Below are 23,398 nucleotides of genomic sequence, written 5' to 3' on the forward strand. Positions count from 1 at the left end.
CACACACACACACACACACACACACACACACACACCCCCCCCCTCTGGTTAGCTGTATGCATTATTCAGGTTCAACCCGCTAGAATCACTGCTGGTTTCTATTTATACACAATGAGAAATTTCAGGCAGAATGAAGGGGAAGCAGGTCATACAAGATGATAAGCTAAATCAAAAAACATAAAACAAATATCATGATTTAAAGAGCCAGGTATTGATTATAAAAGAAATTTGGAGAAACGGTTGCTCCTGCAAATTTTTTCCTCTTCTCTCGACATCTGCTCTGCCCATGTGGACAAAGACTGAACTGAAGAACACTTATAAAATAAAGTGTCCGCAGGAATCCCAACTGGCCCTCTTCTTTTATACAAAGCTATGAGGTAATTGAGTCTTCCTCTTTGAGCAAATCTAGAGTGAGGCTGTAATAAGTTAACTACTGCCATCTACTGGCAGACTTCATACACTCCTTCCAGTACATCACTATCCTTCCTCTAGTTTCAGTTCAGGTGATCAGCATGAAAACTTCCCTAGTTTGAGCCACTTTCAAAGCCTTTCTATTTTATTACATAATATTTGATACTGTCTGGGCCACATGGTTTATCCATAAACCTGGATATGTTCATCAGCAGTACTTTGTTGCAATGACCGTAGAGAAACCAAGGGAAAGGTGACACAGGGTGAGCGAGATGAGACTTTAATTAGAGGTGAAAAAGTTCAGACTTTACCTTGGGACGCTTGTCAGGTAGGTCAACACGTTGTGAAACTCCTTGTCTGTGATCTCCCCAAATGCAGGGAATTCTGGGAACACAATGATGGGGCTGCCATTATCTCCTCTTCCTCCTAAGAAAAGGAAAACAAGATACACTGAAACTTTCCAGATAAAATAGGGGGTTCTGTAAGAATGCTTTTTGTTTAATAGGACATAAGAATAGAACGAAAAATGCAGTCACAAGGGGGCACTGATGTGAAGACTAGATTGTGATACTGGAAACTGGACAGAAAAAAATACTATATATTCACATAAAAAAATATAGTCTTGTAGGCTCTCGTTCTCTTCAACAGACAATCGGCAAAAAGCCACTGGTTTCATGTAAATACATGTTTTCTCCAATACTGATCTCCAGCACATGATTTAAATGTTGCCTCAGGTTTGAGACTTTGAGACTCAGAGATCATTTACATGAAATAATGACAAAAAAGAAATATTTGAGTGTTCTCACTCTCAATAAGGCGATGACAAAAGATTATATAACAATTAAAGATGGAAGGATAGTAAAATAATAAAATGATATGAGACAGAGGGATGCTTCAGTGTTTGCACACAGTGAATAACGTTGACAACAACAGTCTCACCACGCGCACGCACGCACGCACGCCTGTCCCTGTGTGAAACAGCTGCTCTGTCAGCACTCATGACTAGAATATAAATCTCTGCCTTTTCCTTCCCTCATCACTATAGCAACAGCAAGTGCATGGTCATGGTTTCAACGTCTGCTTAGATCTTTGTCTGCAAAATGTTTTCTCAATTCTGCCACAGCCACAAGGTCGCCTCTTGGACAGGATTTTTGTCACTGTAGGACTTGCTGTAGCTTGAAATGTCTTTAAAATGATGCTAAAAATACACTTTTTTGGAGGTGAAAACATCGAACATGCAGAGGCGGTAAGTCCAAAAATTCCAGGTAACAGTATCAATGAAGCATGGGCCGTAACGTGATAAACCGTGAAGAGGAAACCGATAGAGGGGAAATTTGAATGGCAAATTAAAGCTGTCCTGTTCAGCTGAATTATGAAAAAATTAAGAGGAGTGCTGATCATTGAAAAATAGCAAACAAAATGACAAAGAACCCAGATCCGGTGAAGCAGACAGACAAAACAAAAAGGAAGACAAAAAAAAGACATGGCAATTTGACCTGAAAGGAAGGCAAACTTCTTTTGGAGGTCAGGAGTGATGTCAGCAGCGCGGAGAGGACAGCTGTCCAGCTGCATGATCTCATCTGGAGAAAAAAAAGTTACAAAATTATAAGTAGCAATACATCTGAACCGAATACACAAAGTTTAGCAAAGTCTGACAGATTAATTTCAGGATTGTTTAGACTGTCATGGTTCTAAAAATTTGTCTACCATCTCTACACATAATTCATTAATAAAACAGTATATTGTGGTGCATTTTCATATATACTTCATTTCACCAAAACGCAGGTTACTTTTGCTGTAAACAAACAGTACTGATATGTTAACAGGCTTTGTCTGCCCATGTGCTCGCCTCATACAGATTAAATTAATCAGATTAAAGGTCATTCCCCCAGTTGGAGATAGAGATTGTAATTATACTGGGGATCAAACTAGAGGTTAGGGAGCCTTGTAGGCTAGACAAGCTGTAACATAATATGCAGAAGTGGAAGGAGATTTTAATCACGCAACAGACAACTTTCCAAAATAATCTTCACCACAAAGCACAGAGAAACAGATTAAATACATATTGAAAAAGCTTTACAGATCCCAGTTTCTGAGCTTTTAACCCTCATGAATATGTATTAAAAGGGACTAAAAACATACTTTATGTCCTCGGTTGGCCTCTCACTACAGTTTGAGTAATCAACTCTTAAATTAACATGTTACTTTCTGCTGAACTATTCTGGTTGCATCACATAAGAGTTTCGGTGTTCTTTTCAACACTTCTCAATGATTTGAAGCAGAAGGGGCTCAACAGGGAAACTTACTTTGGTGCACCAGTTAGGACTGGGCAATCATGAATTAAGACTCTGGCTGAAGTGGCAGGGTCGCTTACTGATGTTGGCACAGGCTGCTGTGATGAAGAGGGCAAAACTCTAGCAACACTCACAGCTGATTTAGACTACTGCGGTGAATGCTGTAGGGGTTATGACTGCCTGGTATTTTATATGCAATGGAAACTATACAATAACAACTGCCCAGAGCTGTTAAGACATGTAAACTAAGCCACCTCCACAGCATCCATAAACAAGCAGTACTCTACTGTAATCCATACTATCATCCACATGTTTCTATATCAAAGATCTAAACAAGCTCTGTGAGCTTTGTTGTGTTTTATTAAAAAAGTTTTTTATTGGTTTTGAGCAGGGAAAACAAGCAGAGAAAATGTGGCACTGCTGTAATGAACTCTGTGCCATTTGCTATTACAGTTTGGTAATTATTTATGCTGAGATGTGTTTTATGTGACGAGCTCAATAATATAAGTGTTACACTTGCCCCAGTGTACCAGTACATCTGTCATCCTGTCATTAACTTTCTACAGTTACATTTAAGCTTCAGATTTATTCCTAGTGCTGATTGGCTGCAGAAGTTTCACCTTCGCTCATATAAAACCCAAGAAGCTGGAGCTTCTGCTCCCTCAACTCCATCAGCACAGGCATTATTCCTGTGTTACTTTTGCAGTTGTGTTTATTATTTATTAATTATGAGTTGAGTAGAAAGTTAGTGGCAATCCTTTTTTCAGTCGTGGTTCAATTAATTTGGGGAAGAAGCTTGAATCAGATGTGTGGTTGTTTCTGGGTTTTCTTTCTCTTGCAGCAGCGTTCTGGCATCTGTTACATCAGGTTCTTTTGAGCCATGGATTTAAGGTCCATAATGAGACCTAATAATTTAATTTAAAAACATAACATGGTAAAATCTGAAGCACCACTCTATTTAGTTCCTACAGAAACATTCATGTTCACTAAGCTATCCAGGAACAGAAATCTGTATTATATTGAGCCAAAAGAGAGAAAGAACATTTATTTGTGCCATCAAGTTTCTAGGAGGGGAGTTTCCTGTAAATATGGATGTGAACACAGACATACTGCTTAACATAAGACTGAAGAGCAATATTGACTTTTGGTATCAGTCTGACTTTGTTTGCTTCATTTTCCTAAAGCACATAATTCACACTGGATTCACATGTTATTGTTTCACTGTATCAAAAGTGTTATTTTATTCCCTCATCATTATGATCTTTTCTTTGAAAAGGACATTAGTGGGGCCTCTGTGGATCGGGCTTGCTCTGGCACACCTCCTGGTTGCTTGACTGCGTTGGGATCTGTAAAGTCTGCAAGCCCAGGCTCTTCTTTATTTTGTGATGTGGCAGTGTCCTGACTGGAGACTGCCACTGGTCTGATGCGCTATATCTGCAATCGATCATTGGTTTTAATGTTGTGGCTATACTGCAAGCTGTTATGCTTCTTTTGATATCTATAGCAAGAGTCCATCCATAAACATACATAAGGAAGGGGGTGCCTAAAAAATATACGCATGGAAATTATTAGAACTTAAGAGAGACAACATAACGATAAATTAAATGGTTTGTTAAGCTCATCCTAGCAAACTCAAGACTTGGTAAGCTGACAAACATTAGACTCTAGACTCTACATGCACACAAAAAACACACAAAAAAAACAAAATATAGAGAAAAATACACAAAAAACACACAAAAAGAGTCTGTCCCCAGAACCATACCCGTGTCCATGATATTCGCCAGAACAAAGCATAGACAAGATATGACCTGGTGCTTTCAGTCCATCATACAGTAATCCTCATTGTTAACCATAGTGTTCCCTTCTTTGCTGTGCATTTTAGGTGACTAACACCCTCCCTTTATGCAAACACTTGTCTTAGTGTAGCTTAAACAAACCAAAGTCTTAGTGTCACTCTTTGTTTGACAACAGGTCATATCAGGTTACTTGGCCTTTGGGTATTACCACCATCATTATCAGAGAGTTAGTGTAGTGGGAAACAAAAACATGTCACTCTCTTCCCTTTTCAAACAAAGCAACACACACATATACACTGTTTAGTGATAAGACTCATTTAAATGTGCAGTCTTCGTCTGTCCTTTGAATCCGTTTTGCTCCCAGCTGTTGGCAGGGAAGCCCGAGGACTATTGTAACATTTATTGAGAAAAGGAACATATATATGTACACTAACTAGCAGTACAATAGGTGTTTCCTTTTTTACTAATAAGGACAAGACTGCAATATTCTTTTTAATCCAGGAAGTCAGACTGTTATAAATGGCTCCCTTGGTGTGTACAAACATGATCGGTGCGATCGTGGCTCAAGAGTTGGGAGTTTATCTTGTGATCGGAAGGTTGCCGGTTCGAGCCCCGGCTCAGACAATCTCGGTCGTTGTGTCCCTGGGCAAGACACTTCACCTACTGGTGAGGGGCCGATGGCGCGATATGGCAACCTCGCTTCTGTCAGTCTGCCCCAGGGCAGCTGTAGCTTGCCTCCACCAGTGTGTGAATGAATAGTGGAATTGTAAAGCGCTATATAAATGCAATCCATTATTATTATATAAAAAGTCATCACGCCACTATATCTCAAAAAGAAGCAATCTTTGAGGTAATCACATTGCTGCAATTGTATCTAATGATATAGCTTAAATACTTTAAAATTTGTTTAAATGTTGGGTACTGCAGGATGTGCCAAAGCCTACAAAGACTTGAAAAACCTGGAAGCTATTCTAGTGGTAATTCGATTTTAAGTCAACATACTAAATACAAGTACAGGTGACTTAAATGTATGATAATGCTTTGATGAAACAAGTTTCTAACGTATTTCATGTTAGTATTGACAACAGATATGGCAGATGGCATAACAGATCTTGATAAAATAACATAACAAGATCATGTAAACATGTTGATATATTAGTTTAAAAGCACCCGAAATAAATGGATGACATGTATTTATTTATTTCTCACATGCTTCACCTGTATATGTCATGCATATACCTGCAAACTGTTGCTTTCTTTTTCTCCCGTCCATATGTAAGCTAATATTGTTTTAACACATTAAAAACCCCCCACTATTTTACACAAAATATGCTTTTTCATAGTGTAGTGGAATATGTCCTTTTAAAGAAAACAACAATAATAACAATAAACTGTTACAATTGCCCCCAATAGATTGTCACAGCCAGGGGGAGCCGACGGCGTGTAGCGTGAAAAAGAGACGAAACTGCATTTCAAACAAAAAGCGAGCCGTTTATTCAGGCTGATTAAACCTGAATACAAAAGGCAAATAAGGGCAAAAACTGAACTAAAACCTAAACTCGGGAAACTACACTGTGGTTATTATGATTAAACTATAATAACTATGACTACAGACAGGAACATGACTCTGAGCAGGAACATGCAAATAACTATGATGAAAAAACATGAACTGAGCAGAATCATGAAAAACTCTTAACCTGACGTGACGCAGAAGGAATTAACACCGACGACTTGACAGTGAACAAAGAAAGACAGTGGACTTAAATACATCCAGGAGGTGATCAGGGGAAGTGGAAACACATGGGGAAACAGCTGACACAAATGAACATAGTGACGTTACAGGGAGGAGTAAAATTAAACACACTGAACAAAGAAACATAAGACAAACAGGAAAAAACAAAACGTGAAACATGTGACATAACACCGGCTAGACAACATGAAGCACACAGACAAGAAATTCATGAGAGTAACACAGAAGACTTAGGAGAAACATAAACGAAACGAAACTCAAGGCAAACACATGATAATCCTAGATCTTAACATCCTTTCAATATAACATAATAAATCACAAATGTAAAAATAAACACAAAATTCTGGGTCACAGACACAGCCACAACAGTACATTAAAATCCTGGGTTCTAGTTACGAACACCTATGTTATAATGGGCTGTTGATGTAAATTTTTAACACAGGGATAGAACTGATGTGTCACTGTGACCCACTAAAGGGTCACAGTGCATGCATCTTTTTAAAGTTCTGTGTATAAACTAAAAATGCAAGGCACATGCAAGCCAAGAAAAGAACACGTGGTCAGTTTAAAACAGCCCAACAATGAAAGATAATGTGACATTTCAAACACCAAGAACTGCTCTTCACCAGATTTTCGAAAATGTTTTGTACTATGAATGATTGCATAGAGTGATATTGGCTTAATCATATTGTGTTTGACTATAACTGTGATCTAGCAAAAAGTAAACATATCAATGCCGTCAGTAATTTTCAGATGTTAAGATTTTTTGATACACACTGGCCTTCTTCCAAGCTGTTAAGAGGAGTTAGGAGAAAGCAGCATTAAACAAACTCGAAAAAAAGTCATTTAAGAAATCAATCAGTAACAAAGCGGCCAAGAAAATAGGCTTTCAGCATTGTTTTTATAGCCACCTTATGTGTAAGAAACCAAATTAGCAATAAAGGGAGTGCACCTGAATGGCATGACCTATGTGAAGCCTATCACACGTGGTCCTGTACAGCCTCTGTTTACTGTAGCAGGTGGTTTTAAATCTTGCATGACAGCCGGAGACCTCTGAGGTGGACTCCAAGATTACACTAATCTGCCACATCCAGACTGACGCATGTGTCCGAAGTTCAGTAAAGTGTACATTTCAAAAGCAAAAACCTGACCCAGTCCCCATCATCAGTCAAATAATCGGACTCATAATCTCCTTCACTACATGTTTCTGTAGCACTAAGCTTGGACAAATTTATTGTACATTACCCTCCTAAATGTAGGTGTGCAGACCATACTGATCACATACTGACTGATTGAACCTCAGTTTGTTTTAGTAAAAATCCTCTTTTCTTTGAACTGACTTAGTTTTGTCCCTTCAACGCTTTTAAGGCCAAGCGATAATAAAGGTTCTCTACTGACTGACCCCTACAGATGTTAATCGGAACAAAAACTCTCTTTTCCTCTTTTCTCTCAAATTAACCTCAAGCAAGGGTGTCGCCCACAAATGGCTTTTTAATAAAAGAAACCAAGCAAGTGGATATAGGCTCAGATAAATGACCATATCTGATGTTCGTAACTTGGTAAAGCAGTGTTGTTACGTCGATAATGGCCAGCAGTGCCTGAGGTCATTGGACACAAAGCTGCATGAGGCTAGCCATCTGGAAAGCTCTCACAGGTGCTCGCAAGCTTCTAATGTGCTCAAGTTCACACAGAAACCTCCAAGAGTTTCCACTTTCTGACCTGCCCAACCACACCTTGCACCCAGAATCTCCCACGCAGATCAAATCAAACGCCGGCCCCGACCCAGGCCGGCAATAGCTGCACTGTTTAGAGAAAGGGGCTATTCGGTTACCGAAAAGTCTCCCCCTGAATATCCGATCTGGCTCCTTTTTAACAGCTTTTTTTTGTTTTGATTTGTTAACATAACCTTATGCATGGTTACTTTCTATTATGCATTATTATTATTACACATTATTTTTATTAGAGTCTTCATACCAATTGTATCTCCTATAGCCCTTACTCTACAAATCATAATTTTCTCACATGCTTGCATAAACTATTGCCACATGCACAATGCTAAAAGCCCCTCTGGCTGTGAATTGAAACAGTATCAGATACTACAAGACACTGAAACTATGAAGTTTTTTTTCCCAGTCTGTCTTTCTTTGTATTTTCTCTCCTCAGAGTATCTGTGGTGTCAAAACAACCTAAAGCGAGACGAGGATGTACGTGTAAAAGAGCACTCTTTACATTAAGATGACTGAGATGCTATTATTAGAGCATTCTGCTCTTTAGTGATACAGTAACTATGTCTGTTACAAAAAATATTCCCTCTAAATAATTTTCAAGCAATTTCAACATTCCCTGTATACTCACATACAGACACACAATCACATACCACCTGCTGGGTGAGGCGCTAATGTTCTTTAGAAAGCTTAACGACTGGGATTAGCGACCACTCACGTACACGTTTGTGGGCAACTGGTCAAACTTTAGTGGGTCACGGTGACACACCTGGACTGCCTGCCACTACTGACACAGATTAAGCAGGAGTAGACGAGAGGAAAGAAATCCTGGATTGACAGGCCCACGTGACTGACACACACACGCACATGCAACAAAACAAACTGCCTATTTTCTTGTTAATTTATATGTTTAAGAAATTGCTTCATTCACCAGAGCTGTTTACGTGATCCACTCCCTCTATGTGATCTTATAGTAATGTACTCAAAAAATATAACATTCAAATAATTAACAGTTGGGATCAGGAAGGGGCAGGAAGCGGAGCAGTGGGGGTCTGGGTGGGCAACAAGAGGGAATAAAGTGCTTAAGGGGTCATGAAGGAGGAGGAGTAGCAGAGATAAAGCAAATGGTTGGAGGAATGCAAGGGGTGATATTTACCCCTGGAAAAAGAACAAAACAAAAAAACCCTATCTTATCTCATTGTGACTTACAGTGAAGGGACTTGATGGTTTTTTGGAACATTTTGCTGTTATAGTTATAGTTTTGCTGATATAGGCTCACTTGTCCCCACTGGAGAAATGTTTGCTGCAATTCACTGCAAACTGAGACTTCATGTTAGAATGAAGCATTTCTATCCTACTGGGTTTGGGTTCCTATACAGCATTCCCATTAATAAGATACAAGAGGTCACTAAGTTTATTAGTATAAAAAAGCAAATAAATTGCTCTGAGTATATCGGATTTTGTTCATAAGCAAGGAAAGAGTGGAACAGGAGACTGGATTGGTGCAGCGTCTGCAGTGATGCAGAAGCTGCACCGGTCTGATGTGGAGAAGAGAGACCTGAATGTGAAAGCTACGCTGTCAATCTACTGGTCGATCTATGTTCCTACCCTCGCCCTTGGCTATGTAGGTAGTGAACAAAAGAAAATGATAGTAGCAACAGAGCTTCAGCTGAAGGTCTTAGAAAAAGGATGAAAAGCTGTCGTTCCTCCACTTCAAAAGCAGCCAGGTGATGTGATTTGGGCTCCTGTTTACTCCTAAGTGATGTTTTTTTGTGGGCATATGCAAACTGGTTAGTTTGAAGTGGTGTCTGGACATAAATGGCAGAAAGCTGGATGCATAGAAAATTGAATAGTAGTATGGTTCAATCCCTTCAGAAGATTTACAGAATCTTCAAATATCTCTGTCAGCTTGCACTGTTGCTGCTTGTGGTGGCTCAGCACCTAATCGCGATTTCTTTGGTCAAATGATTTACTGGGTTTACATTGTGATGTCAGTCATTTCTGGCCTTTGTCCAAATTCAGTGCTGTCATGCTCTCTGAACCTCTGGTATTTTTTTTTTAGAGAGAACTAAATATTAGCCTTTCTTTTCTTATCAAAGGTGACACTCCAGAAGAAAAAGAAGGGAGAGGAACTACTTTCTCAGACCATGGATGAACTGAGGCCTGCACAAACACACAGTATAAGAAAAATAATTATTTGAAAGTTCAAGAATGAAAATATCATGTCTTAATGATTACAAGATACCCCCTTGAAGATATGAGAGCCATTACTTAAACTGCTGTTAATTTAATACAACAATAAAAAAGAAAGAGGATGAAGAATGAATAGGTATAACTTACCACATAACCAGTTGCAACGGCAAGAAAATCTGTAGTAACTTTCCACCTCCTCAATAGTGAGCCGGACATGAACCCCAATTTCCTCCCTTGGCCCCAAAAATGCATCCAATACTTCCTCTACCATTTCCTCTTTGCTCCTCTGATCTTCCATATCTATGTTTGCATTTTCATCAGTCTCTCCAATCTCCTTTGACGTGTAATACGCCTCAATCTCAGCTGCCCTTCCCTCGTTCATGTCTTCAACCACAACCAGAGAATCTGTGTGTCCTTTAATTACACACCAGTCCACTTCCTCACTGTCAGAGCACTCCTGTGAGCCTGGACTCACCTGTCCAGCTAGAGTCACCTCTGAGTCCATTTCCAAGCAAAACCCAGGATCTAGCTCAACCTCGATGTCTGCATCCATCAAGGAGCCCAAATCTGCCATCTCCTCTCTTCCCATCTTCCTGTCCCAGTCTATGTCTCCTTCACTTCTTTTCTCCAGCATTTCTTCCATGTAGCTTCACAAACAATATCACAACAACAATTTCCCTCTCATCCTGACTCTACCTTTCGCCAGACACTACATTTAACCTCTTGGTCAGGCTGCAGGTGCTCTACAGCCCGCAGACGCAGTAACTGAGAGGACTTCCTATTGCAACCTCAGGTTACCTTCCCTGTATACAAAAGCTACAGTGTACTGCTAGACCCCACCCTCTCTCCTGGTCCAACTACCTTTATACCTCCCCTAAGAGGACAGTTATCTAACTAGCTAAAAAGCCTCCAACTTTACATAGCTGACAGTCTGACCAATAAAAAGGAAGTAGTCATGCCTCTTCATGACTAATCAAAAATAGGGAAATAGGTTCTACATTAAGCTGCTGTGCGTCACTTTGGTTATTAAAGGTACTGCAGCTTCCACTGCTCATTTACCTATGGCAACAAAACTCGCGATCCGCGTCTGCCTTATCTCAGGAAATGAGGACTAAAAATACAAAGCCTCCATTCTGACCAACCCATTCAAAGACATCCCCATTTAACCATTCACTGACTCGATCCATTCAAAGCCTCTATTCTTGTTTACTCCGCTCAAAAGACCCCATTCTTACAAACTTACTGAAAGACTTAATTCTAAGGAGACCTCTCAAAGAAAGACACTGTCTCTTAATACAAAGTGGCAATTTAGATTCCATTACAGTGAGTTGTTCAAAAGATACATTTCAGTTAAAAAAAAGGCTAATAGACTTGATTCTTTGTCTCCTAATTCAGCCAATATCTATTAAACGAAGATGCAGTGGTGCTAAATGGCTTGGGGAACATATACCTGTGTAAAGTGTGTGCAGCTTGCCTCTGCATCGGTGTGTTTGTGTGTTTAACGTGGGCATTTGCTTTATGACCAAGGGCATGCAGGTTATCAGTGCCATAAACTTTATAAGTTCAAAGCTAAAGCCACTAGACTGGAAAACTATGCAGCTTAAAGTGAGCAAGATAGTCAAACAAGGCACAGTCCATCAAATCAGCTCACAGAGTCAGTCGAATAAATGAAAACACGCTGCATAAAACGGTTAACACACACACACACACAACCCCCATTTTGGGTAAATCTTTGTTTCCACCACATCACACAGGTGTTCTACTGGGCTGAGATCTGGTGACTGTGGATACCCCTTGAGTAAACTGAACTCACTGTCATGTTCAAGGAAGCAGTTTGAGATGATTTGTGAGATAGTAGGTTAACCTTCTGGGAGCAGCCATCAGAAGATGTGGCCCTTTGCATGTCCTTCCTTGCTCTCTCTCCCCTCCTTTCTGCTCGAAAAAGGCTCAACTTTTTGTGAGCCCATGCAGACTGTAACCTCGGCTTCCTGTTCTTAGCTGAGAGGAATAGCCCCTAGCGTGGTCTTCTGTTGTAGTCCATCTGCATTAAGGTTTGACATGTTCAGAGATGCTCTTCTGAGATCAACACAGCATTTTCACACAGAACTACTGCTCTCTGCATATTTCCTTTCTTTTGGATCATTCCCTAGAGATGATTTTATGGAAGAATCCCAGTAAATCAGTAGTTTCTGAAACACTTGGACCAGCCTTTTTGGCTACTTTCTTCCTTATTTTTTACACAAGGCAAATTTCTTTAAACGTTTCACATCTGTATATTTAGAACAGGGCAATTTAATGCCTGTGTGATGGATGCATGCAACCACACAACTGAGATACTTAGGTAATATTCATTTGGTCTTTTGTCTTATGTTTACGTTATGCTCTAAAGTTTCTGTGATCATAAGTTAACTAATTTGATATTTTGAGTTTACCTGTAATGCATGACAGCACTAAGCTATAGCCCAAATGGTGGCATAGACTTTGCTTTGCATTGTTTGTTATTTTATATAGGTATGTTATATTGATTATATTTCTACTCTTTCTGAGTTACCTGACCTCCGCTCCAGTCCTTCCTGGTTTGGCTGAAAGAGGAGGCTGAGGGTGGAGCTGGTTTAAATGCAGAAGCCAATAAAGTGGACTGGACCATCTATTGTGATCATGCAGGGGGAATGGGGTTCTTCTTGAATGATGGTTATCTGTTATCTCTTTAGTTTTCACCTTTGGTGTATATAATGGTTTATTCATTTGCTATATAACTGGAGCTGTTTCTCATTTGGGCAGGTCAGTTTGTTGAGTTATGTTTTTGTTAAGTGATTTTTGAGTAGCAGTCTGTTAAGTTAACCTCTTTTATGGGCCCACTTGGTTCTTAAAAACTTTATATTTTGTTATTTTGAATTTTTGTAATCATCTTGTCCTTTTTGGGGGTATAATAAACCCATTTTTTGAAGATTATATTTGTGCCTGTGTGTTCCTGGCTGCTTGGATCATGACAGCCTGGAATAATGATTTACTCTGGTTTTCTGCTCCATTGTTAATATTCTGTAAAGTTTTACCAATAATAATGTATATGGACTCATTTCTCTTATATTATTATGTGCACATATCCTAGATTATATTTTTATATTTTATACCTTTAGATTAATTTATTATTGAGATTGTGCAATGTGACGGCGAGTAAATGCATTGAAATTTCATTCTGATGTAAACTAACTGGTGTATGTATTCTAATGCTCAGTTTGAATTTTAGCAGGTCATCTTGACCAAGTCTACATGTCTAAATGCTGCCAACTCTGCACATGTAGGCACATAGATTAAATATTTGCATCAATGAGCAGTTCTTATAAAGTGGCCGATAAGCATACTTCTGTATACAGTTTCACTGTCTACAAATGTTATTATAAAGGCTGCGACAACTGTGCAAAAATCACTTTGATCAACAAGAAGAGCGAAGAACTGGAAGACTATAAGTTACTTGCAAATGCAAGAAATCACACAAAACTACTACACCAAAATATTTGCTAATCTTTTCTCCTGAGAATTTTCCATGGTGTCAGAGTTAATAGTCTCAGTCTACAAAACATAACATCTAAAAAACAGAAATCCCTCTCTCAAATTCTCCTCATGGCTAATGACTTAAACAGAGCTGGGAGGACAGGAAATGAAAACCTTCCTCCGAAATCTCATAGCTTCAGGTACAGACAAAAATGCACATACTGTGTGTTCAGATCATGCACATTGTGCATAAAGTATATGCACAAATTGTATATGTAGAAGTAAAACCTACAGCAAGCACTGCATGAATATCTAACAAAATCACAAAGAGAAACATGAGAAACAAGAATATGAAGACTACAAAAGGTTTTAAAATATTTATATAGACAGTCAGCAGGAGAATCGCTGAAAACAGCTGCTTTCTATATGTCCCAGATAAAGAAAAATGCTGAAAAAAGACCCCTGACTCACATGGCTTAAGCGGGACCATTGGCATCCCACTATCCCACTGAGAAACACTCTTCTTGGTTTTCTTCACCATTTCTTTTCTTGCTGTGTGTTAGTAAAAGTGGCAACAATCTGGCTGAGACGACACCAAACTGTTAGCTCAGCAGCTTTAATCAGCATTCCTTTGCACCAGCTCTTCTGCTGCTCTGTGCTGCAGTTTCTGCATCTGCTGAAGAATTTTTCACTGCTTCTATGGAAAAATGTCAGTGCAGCTGCCGAGATGTGCATGTTGGATACTGAAGCAGCTGATTAAGCTGCGCAGTCATGCACTCACACACAAAATGTTATACACATCAAGACACAGAAACAGCCCAGCAGAGGGGGTGGGGGCAAGGGAAGCCCACAGGAAACACTGTATGTGAGTCTCTGGGCGCGATGCCCTACATACTCTAGCCAGAGCTTCAATGAAAAATATATTATGCGCAAATACACACACAGGCACAAAAAGTTGCGAGTATACGTGCACACATGCACACTCCTCTCACACAGAATACACTCTTTTTTTCTCAGTCCTACCATCCCAGGCTCTCCAGGAGTTCTTGCGGCTGGCAGGGCTGAAAGGGAAAGCCGAGCCCAGTCCAGAGAATTCCAAGTTCTGCATAAGATGACTGAGGCGGTTCATGATCCGGAACGATGCCTCACCGCCCTCCCGAAGAAACTCATGGAGAGACATTAGAGCTGGCTGCTGGTCTCACCCCTCTAAAACAAACTTTGTCATCCAGAGAGAGAGACCCCTCGCTGCACTTTTTAAAGCTTTGACAGACTCCAAAGCATAATTCCCAAATGCTGACATGGGAAGGATCCTTCTTTTAATGTGCCAGGTTACTCAGGATTACAAAGAGATGCTCTCACACGTGTTCCTGGGCGGAGATGTTTGCAGTGGCTACATATAAGATAAGCCTACTGTCCTCTGCAGAGCCACATTGAGGACTCAAGGCAAGCGCACAGTGCAAAGCTTGCAGAATCACAAACAGCTGAGTCACTGTCTGCATAAACTCTGAAACAAACACTGCTCACACTAGAGGTGAGAACAAGCCCAGGTCCCTTCACACACATTCGCACACAGACCCCTAGTACACACACACATCGTCAGTGGAACTATTGACAACTGAGAGAAGCAATGCTTTCCAAGGAAGGACAAGAGGGGAGGAGGGTGGAAGACAGCAGAAGCAGAGGGCAGCCGGCAGAGCATAAATCCCCTTCTGCTGTTTAGGCTAATTATACTCCTCTGCTCCTGAACTAATCTACCCTTTCTTTCCCTCTATCTCACAGGATTCCTCCATGCATTAAATTCACAGTGCAAAAAACTACTGCGCTAAAGCCAATCACCTGTAAGACTTAAAAAACAAAAAACCCAGCAAAAAAAACAAGAAAAAACCCCATAAACTTTATGGCAACAGTTAAAAAGTTTCTTGTTACTATGTTGCCTGAAACCGAGGAGGAGCAAACCCAGTGGAGAGGAGGTTGCTTATTGGCAGGCTTGAGTTTATTTGTGGGTTTTGTGTGAGTGTTTGGCTGGCAAGCAAAAAGGCAGCTTGCACTTTATAGGCTTAGAATAGAGATGAGAGGGGAGATGCACTCTCTCACATACCAATGAGGCACCTACAGCGGATGGGACACACAACTTCAGCTTGCTATTCAGTGACATTGTGATGGACCGAGTTGAAAAACAGGAGTCGTCCCAGGAATTATTAAAAAAATATGGTTTTCATTTATTTAACCCCCCAAAATTATATTTACAAAAGTAATAAATGTTGAGCTCATAAAAGAGGTCAAAGAAACAAAACTGAACTCAGGCAACGACTGCAAACAACAAACCAAATGACTGAGGGGGTAACAAACAAACACAATCATAAATCACAACACAATGCAGTACAATCTAGTTTGTTAATAAACTAAACACTAAAGAAGAAAATCAAAACCATTAAACCCTAAACTCAAATATTTAATTTAATACAAATACTTTGTTTTTAAATGAAAGAAAACACACATTCTCCCCTTCAGTAGGAAGTGGCGGTGTGGTCCAATTATCCCTTTTTGCATTTAGTGGTTTCAAACCCTGGCTACCATCTTTTGTCCAGGAACTCCCAGGGATGCTGGCAGGTAAGAAATAAAAAGAAAAAGGTTAGTCAAAAATCAAAGTAATGAAGTGATATGAATACATAAGTAAACTAAATGTGCGCGCTCACAAATAGAACAGATGTATCCAAACCAATCAATAAAGTTATTGGAAACTAAAGTGTGTTACTATGTTCAAATGAAGAAATGAAAATACAAGAGTTACTGACTTCAGAGTGTGGACACGGGTTTGGCCATCACAGACATTCAGCCCTAATCTCCACCTCATCCCTCCATCCCTGTCTTCTTGTTAATCATGTCTTATCCCCCATTTATAACATATTCCACCTCCTATACTTAACTTTCTATTACCCTTTTGGTGTTTGGGCACATACTTACATACAGTGCTGTGAAAACCTATTCTCTCTCTCTTCCTGTTTTTTATTTTTTTATTTTTTTATTTCTCACAGTTAACATATTTTAGATTAAATACATTTTAATATCAGACAAAGATAACCCAAGTGTGCTTGAGCTTCAGGGAATGAACTGATGAACTGACAACTTAAATCTCCTCTCCTTCATACAGACCAAAGCAATAACCCAATGTGGTAAAACCTGCAAAGAGCACAAATAAGTAAAGAGTCTACAGTCATGAAAAAACTCCAAAAGTTGTCAGGGCATTTAACTAAAAACCACAAATGCACACTTATTAATAATGGTGCTTTCTTCTGTGCTCCACACACTTTGACCGGGGATCACCAAAGCCATTAGGATTCATCGTCTGGGGACCTCAAATCGAGCATTGCATTTTCTCAAAGTCAAGCTCAGCTGCAGTCCAAGCTGATCAGCTGATGGCTTAGCTGATACCCTTCTACACAAATGACAAATCCTATATAGGGCCTACTTTTTAAGTCTGACTGCAGTTGCAGCATATCACCATCTTCACCTCAGGTCCACCTTTCATGATTTCTTCTCTATTTAATCAAAGTTATACTGATGCTCTATTCTTTGTCAAGGTCTTACTGCTTCCGTCCCTGCCTCTGGGGTTTCATGTACATTAGAGGAAGGTCACAGGACACAGCCACACTGCTAAATATAAACCACTGCAGATTGAAATCTTCTCTACACTACAGTCGTCCAGACTGAAACTTTTGTTCAAAATGGTCTCATTTAGTAAATGTTTCAGTGTATCCCAAAGTGGTGGATATATATAGTGATACATTAGATTTTGTTTTACATGAAACAGTAATTGTAACTAGCAAAAGACAAATTTAGAATGCTTTTACTACCACTCTTGCTATCCCTAGGTACTATATCTCTCTGGGCATGGCTGGCTAGCTGGAAGCTGATAGTTGCCTGTTGGATCCATCTGGTTATACACCTGCTCTGCCTTTAAGGATGAACAGCATAGCCCACTTAGGGCAGAATGAACCATTGACCTTTAGCTTAAAAAGGAACCTGACACAATATAGTATTTGATTTATACACCTCCTTGTTGAGTTAATGTTCCATCAATGAAACAGTGAAAAATCTGCTCAGTTACAAATGACCATTATCAAAATGTAACCATACTCATGGGATAGATGGACTGCTTTCAAGCAAAGGTTCATGAGAGTCAGCTCCTTCCAAGCCATAAACTCCCCCACGCGATATATAATAAGCCTCTTCCACTTGGCTTGCATGCGTGTGCTGCACGATAAATAAAAAATAAAGAAACAGCCCCCCTAAGCTTCACCAGCTGCAGAAGAACACATTCCTGCTGGAAAAGCCGACACCTGTGACTCAGTGAACTAGATGTGTCCTTTTAAATCAGCTGGAAGTAGGTCAAATGCCCAGTTAGAAAGTCAGAAAGAGGCTTCCAGTGATCATGGCTCTAAGTATTATATTCATAGTTAACCTACTGTTTTCCTTTCAGTTAACTGACTTATGGTTCTGCCAATTAAATTACTGAGCATGGTGCTGTGGATTGGTTCATCAGTGTTATTGTACTAGAAAACCTCCACAATTGTTAAAAGGACTGCCATGAAATTTCATGGTTTACACATGACGCTAGTGATCCCATGACTTCCTGTACGAAAACAACAGGTGTCTTTAATTGTGATTTTGTGAGTGAACATCTAAGTATTTAATAAACTGCCATAAAGGCTCACACACCTACACAAAGACCCACGCACACGTCCCTTAGAATGATTACCGTGGTGATCCTTTAACCTGTATTCTAGCACCATCATCAGGTCAAAGTTTTAATGTGTCTAATATTTTGGTTTATTACCTGTATAAGTGTAATTCGCAACAATCTGATCAAAATCCGTTAGCTTTATTTAATTGCATTTAGGAAAAGCTACCATTTACCCAATATTTTATTTTCTCTCTCCCTTGAATAAGCTGTAAAAAACGACTCTTGTCCACCCACAGGTTACTACATTGACGGATGAACTGGATCACCCATCATCTTTACCAAAAAAGGAAAATGCACTCAGCTACAGATTATGATCCAAATAGATGTTTTTGGTTTATATCACGTTGTGTTGCACTCATGCTAATGGCGCTGCAAAGACAGCCAGCAGCCAGAAGTTGAAACAGACAGGAGTGCAGTATTCCCCAAGGGACAAAAAAAGAAGAAGCAATTAATACTTCAGCTTTCTACAGTGTACAATGCAACATCCATCAGAGAATGGATCAGAGAAAAACAAGAAGAAAAAAACAGTTCTTCAAGTTAGATGATGCTAAATCCTATGCATCCTTAGCTGACTCAATTCCCCGAATCTCCCTTTTCCTCACTCTCCCTTCCTCTCTGCTGTCTTCTGTGATCAGCGTTACTCTCCTCTCTGAGCCGATTACTGCTCTCATTCTCCTGCCACAGCGAATTCCTGTCACACTTCTTTATAAACAGCTACCAGGGACTGGATTAATGTACAGTTTTAGGATAGTATTGCAGACTTAAAAAACCCCAGGAACAATATGACCTTATTTTCATTTTGATTTTAGCTAAGTAGAGTGATGCAATTCTTGATTTGCCTTTAGAGTCTTTGCATTTTCATTCCTCTAGCCTGGGCATAGCCAAGTCCCCCCTCCTTAGTCAAGTCCACCCACTCACTACTGCCATGCTTTCACCATCTTAAAAATGAAACCATGCAAAGGGGAAACCAGTAAATGCACTTAGTAAAACATTATTTCCTCTCACTTTAGCTTGACATGTACAGGTGCAAAATGAAATGAGGGTCTGAAAGCTATAACTCTTTAGGGTAGGCTTTTCTAAGTAAGGTTTTACAAACATTAAATAAAATATTAACACACCCAAGTGTTTGGCAGGTTGTCTGTGCAGGCTGTGCAGGCTGTGCATGTGTGCGTTCATGCTTATTAGAGTGGTTGTGTGCTGGCAGTGAGTGGATTAGGGGAGATCTCTATAAATGGATCAAAAGGGACCAGAAGCAAAGATCACAAATCACATCAGTGGCATTAGGTTAGCACAGGAGAAACGTCTGTCCTTGATTTGGTGGCGATAAATCAAGAAGCTGCAAAAGCAGGAGAACGTCATATATAGAGTAGAAAAAAAGCTGTCTAACCACAAAAACACCATGAGGGGAGCTCAGGAAGGCAGACCTAACAGCAAAATCAGTAAAAGAAACCGTGCGAATATTCGGAAATGAAAAGGTTATGTTAAATAATCATTCTACGGTTACAGAGGAAGGTCATTGTGTCTCATTTTTTAAAAACACTTTTGCTAATCAGACATATTCCACACACTATAGTTTTCTAGGGTGGAGTACTACAATTGGGGTTAGTGAGGTAGTGTATCACAACACAAACCACCCTGTGTACAGCCTGCGTTTCTGTAAAAAAATGAGACAGCTTTTCATGCAATAGTTTTTCTGTTTATCCGCATTGTAAATACTTTAATATCTCTTTAATGTCAGCATAAACCACATTTTATTTCAGAGGATAAAATCGTATTCCGGCTAAGCACCTGCATGTCTTGAGGCAGAATGATCATGAACAGCAGCACATTCAAGCTTGTGTGGTTTCCTGTACAACACGCTTCGACATTGTGATCCTGCATTGGCTTTGTAAACTGCTTTTGTTTTGATGTCCATTTGGACTTGATTCCATCAAGGCAAAGGAATAATATGTCTCTTACTGTGCCTGCATTTTAGTAATAGTATTTTCACCTATGTCTATGTTTAAGATCAACATGCAACATCCTCAGCAAGCAAAAAATACAATGACCAGAGACAAGAGCTGCTTCCGATTGTGTCGTTGCCACCCACCTATGCTTTGGGTGACGGTCCTCAGTCTCACTAGCAGCTCACCGAGGGCCATCTCCTCTGTCTTCATCCACAGGATCATCCTCCAGAGGGACAGTGGAAGACCAGCTGTCCAGCTAAGAGACGCTTTTGTAGGAAGAAGAGACAGCTTGCCTGCTTTTTGCTGAGCGGTGCTATGGAAGAGTGGATGGTGGTGAGGGAGACTGTTGAGTTGAGCAGAAGGGAAGAGGGAGATGCGACAGGGTAAACGAACCTAGGATGTGAGTTAAAAATCTAGAGGAAAGAGAGGTAAAAGGGGGTGTGCGCTTGTGAAAAATGAATGCTCTCCAGGATGGAGTGGATGCTGCTGAGACAGATGAGGAAATGATGCTGATGCTGAAGCTGTTATGGCTGTGACAGCCTCAGCAACAGTGACGAGTCTCCTGCAGGAAAATGCAGCGCAAAGGATGGTGAAGGAGGGAGACGGGGAGGAGGTGGAGCAGCAGACAGCCTCATTCACACATGCATGCTTCTGCCTCAGCACACATGATGGTGCAGACCTGGCAGGCAGATTGGGGGAGGGGATGTGAAGGTCAGCATAACAGTTTTGCACAAACAGCTGATCCAATAGTGACATCCAGTGTAAAGGAAAGGGACAACAGCTTTGTCATGAAACATTCTTATCTGCAGAAACAGAGACGGCAATGGTACCATTGCCGGCCATGCATCATTGATTATGCTGCATTGCCACCATGTGACGGCACATGGTTATGACAAAATACAGTAGGATCATCTTCGGTAACCCTCTTTGCAAATTCCATGTGTAAACAAACTTCACAGACTGCATATATAAGAGCTTTAATTACATGCATCCTTGACACAGCTAGGTAAGACGCTCAATAAAATGAGGGATGAATTTCATAAATCTGTATTCATTGTGGGTGCTGGTTGCTGCTTATCTAGTTTCTAATGTTTTAGCGATGTCTTGTGTAGACTCAAAAGCTGAAAATACAAGATAATCCAGGGAAATTCAAAGAAAATGTCACTCAGACAATAGCAATACAGCATTTAATCCATAAGTTAGCAGACAGACCTCTTAAGTGAGGACCATCATTATTGTGTACTTTTCCATTCAGGTGACACTAGGTCTCTTCTGGGGACTCTGACCCCAGTGACCTTATATTTTTAGCACTAATGTAGAACAAGAGGTTTATTGTTGTTTATCTGTCATTGATCTACTCCAGTTATGTCAGATGTTCACTCATTTTCTTACACTGCCATAGTTGTACGGCAGGGATGTTCTTGCCATCTGTAGAGGCAGAAGCCACTGAGGTGTTCGTTGACGGGGGTGACGCGATGTCACTGGTATGTCTGAATTCATTAAACAGTCGAATAACTCCAGCCTTACTTATTGACAATAAGATGGGCACATTCTGGCTTGACTGGTTGACACCTCAAGATAGAAGTGGTATTGTCAGTTAGTCCAGAGAGAAATCTGTGACATTGCATGATGAACTTTCTTCTCGTTTATATCATGAGGACTAACCCTAACTGCCCTAACCCAGAACTGCAAACATTTATGATAACTGGCAAGTCTGGCGAGTCTTTCAAATTGTTGTGGAAGAATTTTGCCCCACTCTTCTTTACAGAATTTGCAAATTGCATTGCAGTTTTCAAGCATAAATGGCTTGTTTAACTTCATGCCAAAACATGTCAATTGGACTCAGTTCAGACTTTTTTCACTCCAAAACCTACCGTTTGTTTTGTGAGCCATTCAGAGATGGACTTGCCTGTATGTTTCGGATCATTGTCCCACTGCATAAACCAAGTGAGCTTGAGCTTTAGGACACAAACTGGTGGAAATCCTCTTTTAGGATTTTCTGGTAGAAAACAGAACATTCATCAATTACGGCAAATTGTCCAGGTCCTGAAGTGGCAAAGCAGCCTCTGACCATCACACCATCACCAACATGTTTGATTGTTGCTTTGATGCTCTTTCTATGAAATGCTGTGTTAGTTTTATGTAAAATGTAACAGAACTTAAACTTTCCAAAAAGTCCAACTTTAGTCTTGTAGTCCACAGAATATTTACCTAAAAGACTCAGTGTGTTTTTTTTGGTCAGGAGTGGTTTTCGCCAAGTCTCCAATGGATGCCATTTTTGCCCAGTTGCTTTCTTATTGTTGAATCATGAACTCTGACTTTAACTGAAATAAGTGAGGCCTGCAGTTCTTTTGATGTTTTTCTGGTTTCTTTTGTGGCCTCCTGGATGACTTGTGAGTGTACTTCTGGAGTGATTTTGGCAAGCTGGCCACTCTTGGGAAGGTTCACCACTGTTCCAAATTGTCTCTATTAGTGAATAATGGCTCTCACTGTGATTCACTGGAGTCCCAAAGCCTGGGAAATGGTTTTTTAACCATTTCCAGACTGGTAGATGACTTTGTTTCTCATCTGTTCTTGAGTTGCTATGTGTGTGGCCAAATACAAAGTTCTACAGGCAGGATGGAGATGCAGCCCAGTGACTGCGTAGAGCTAGCGCCAACTTGTGGGTGGAGCATTTTGGTGAAGTTTTGATGAACTGTGACATACTATATTGCTGAAAATATTCACTCACCCATTGAAGTCAAGTCATTGAATTCAATCACTTCCATGGCTATGTGTGCAACTTGTCTGCTAGCTAGCTAATGTCCAGCTAACTTCACTCAGAGATGGAGAAAGAAAGACAGGTCAGGACAGGAATACCTAATTAAAGGTAAGGACTGCTCAGTAGTATTTAATAAACTGGAAATATATGCAAGTTCTCAATTGTTAAATCAGATTTTGGATATGTATTTGATGTGAATTTATGTTATTCTAAATTGAGAGACATCCTGTAAAACAAACTACAGTGTGCTAACTCTACGGGAGGGGATTAGGGCCACTGGGGGGGGG

At 40.1% G+C, this 23,398-nt stretch overlaps 1 protein-coding gene across 3 annotated transcripts in view; it reads right to left on the bottom strand.

The window, feature by feature from the left end:
• The window catches only part of mcf2lb (mcf.2 cell line derived transforming sequence-like b), a 37,773-nt gene extending 22,915 nt beyond the window's left edge, over positions 1-14,858 (bottom strand). The window contains exons 1-3 of one of the 3 annotated variants that reach the window (XM_013911070.1): positions 14,684-14,858; positions 1,908-1,991; positions 723-837 (exon numbers count right to left, since the gene is read on the bottom strand). In XM_013911070.1, the coding sequence (XP_013766524.1) occupies positions 723-837; positions 1,908-1,991; positions 14,684-14,840 (356 nt within the window). In that variant the 5' untranslated portion in view covers positions 14,841-14,858. Of the gene's footprint in view, positions 1-722; positions 838-1,907; positions 1,992-12,719; positions 12,740-14,683 lie in introns of those variants that run through there. The other 2 variants (XM_013911071.1, XM_013911072.1) reach the window with 2 other exon arrangements.
• Between the last annotated feature and the right edge of the window lie 8,540 nt (positions 14,859-23,398).

This window comes from Pundamilia nyererei, unplaced genomic scaffold, assembly GCF_000239375.1.
Source record: "Pundamilia nyererei isolate P.nyererei 1_Seehausen unplaced genomic scaffold, PunNye1.0 scaffold00055, whole genome shotgun sequence".
Classification (NCBI taxonomy): domain Eukaryota; kingdom Metazoa; phylum Chordata; class Actinopteri; order Cichliformes; family Cichlidae; genus Pundamilia; species Pundamilia nyererei.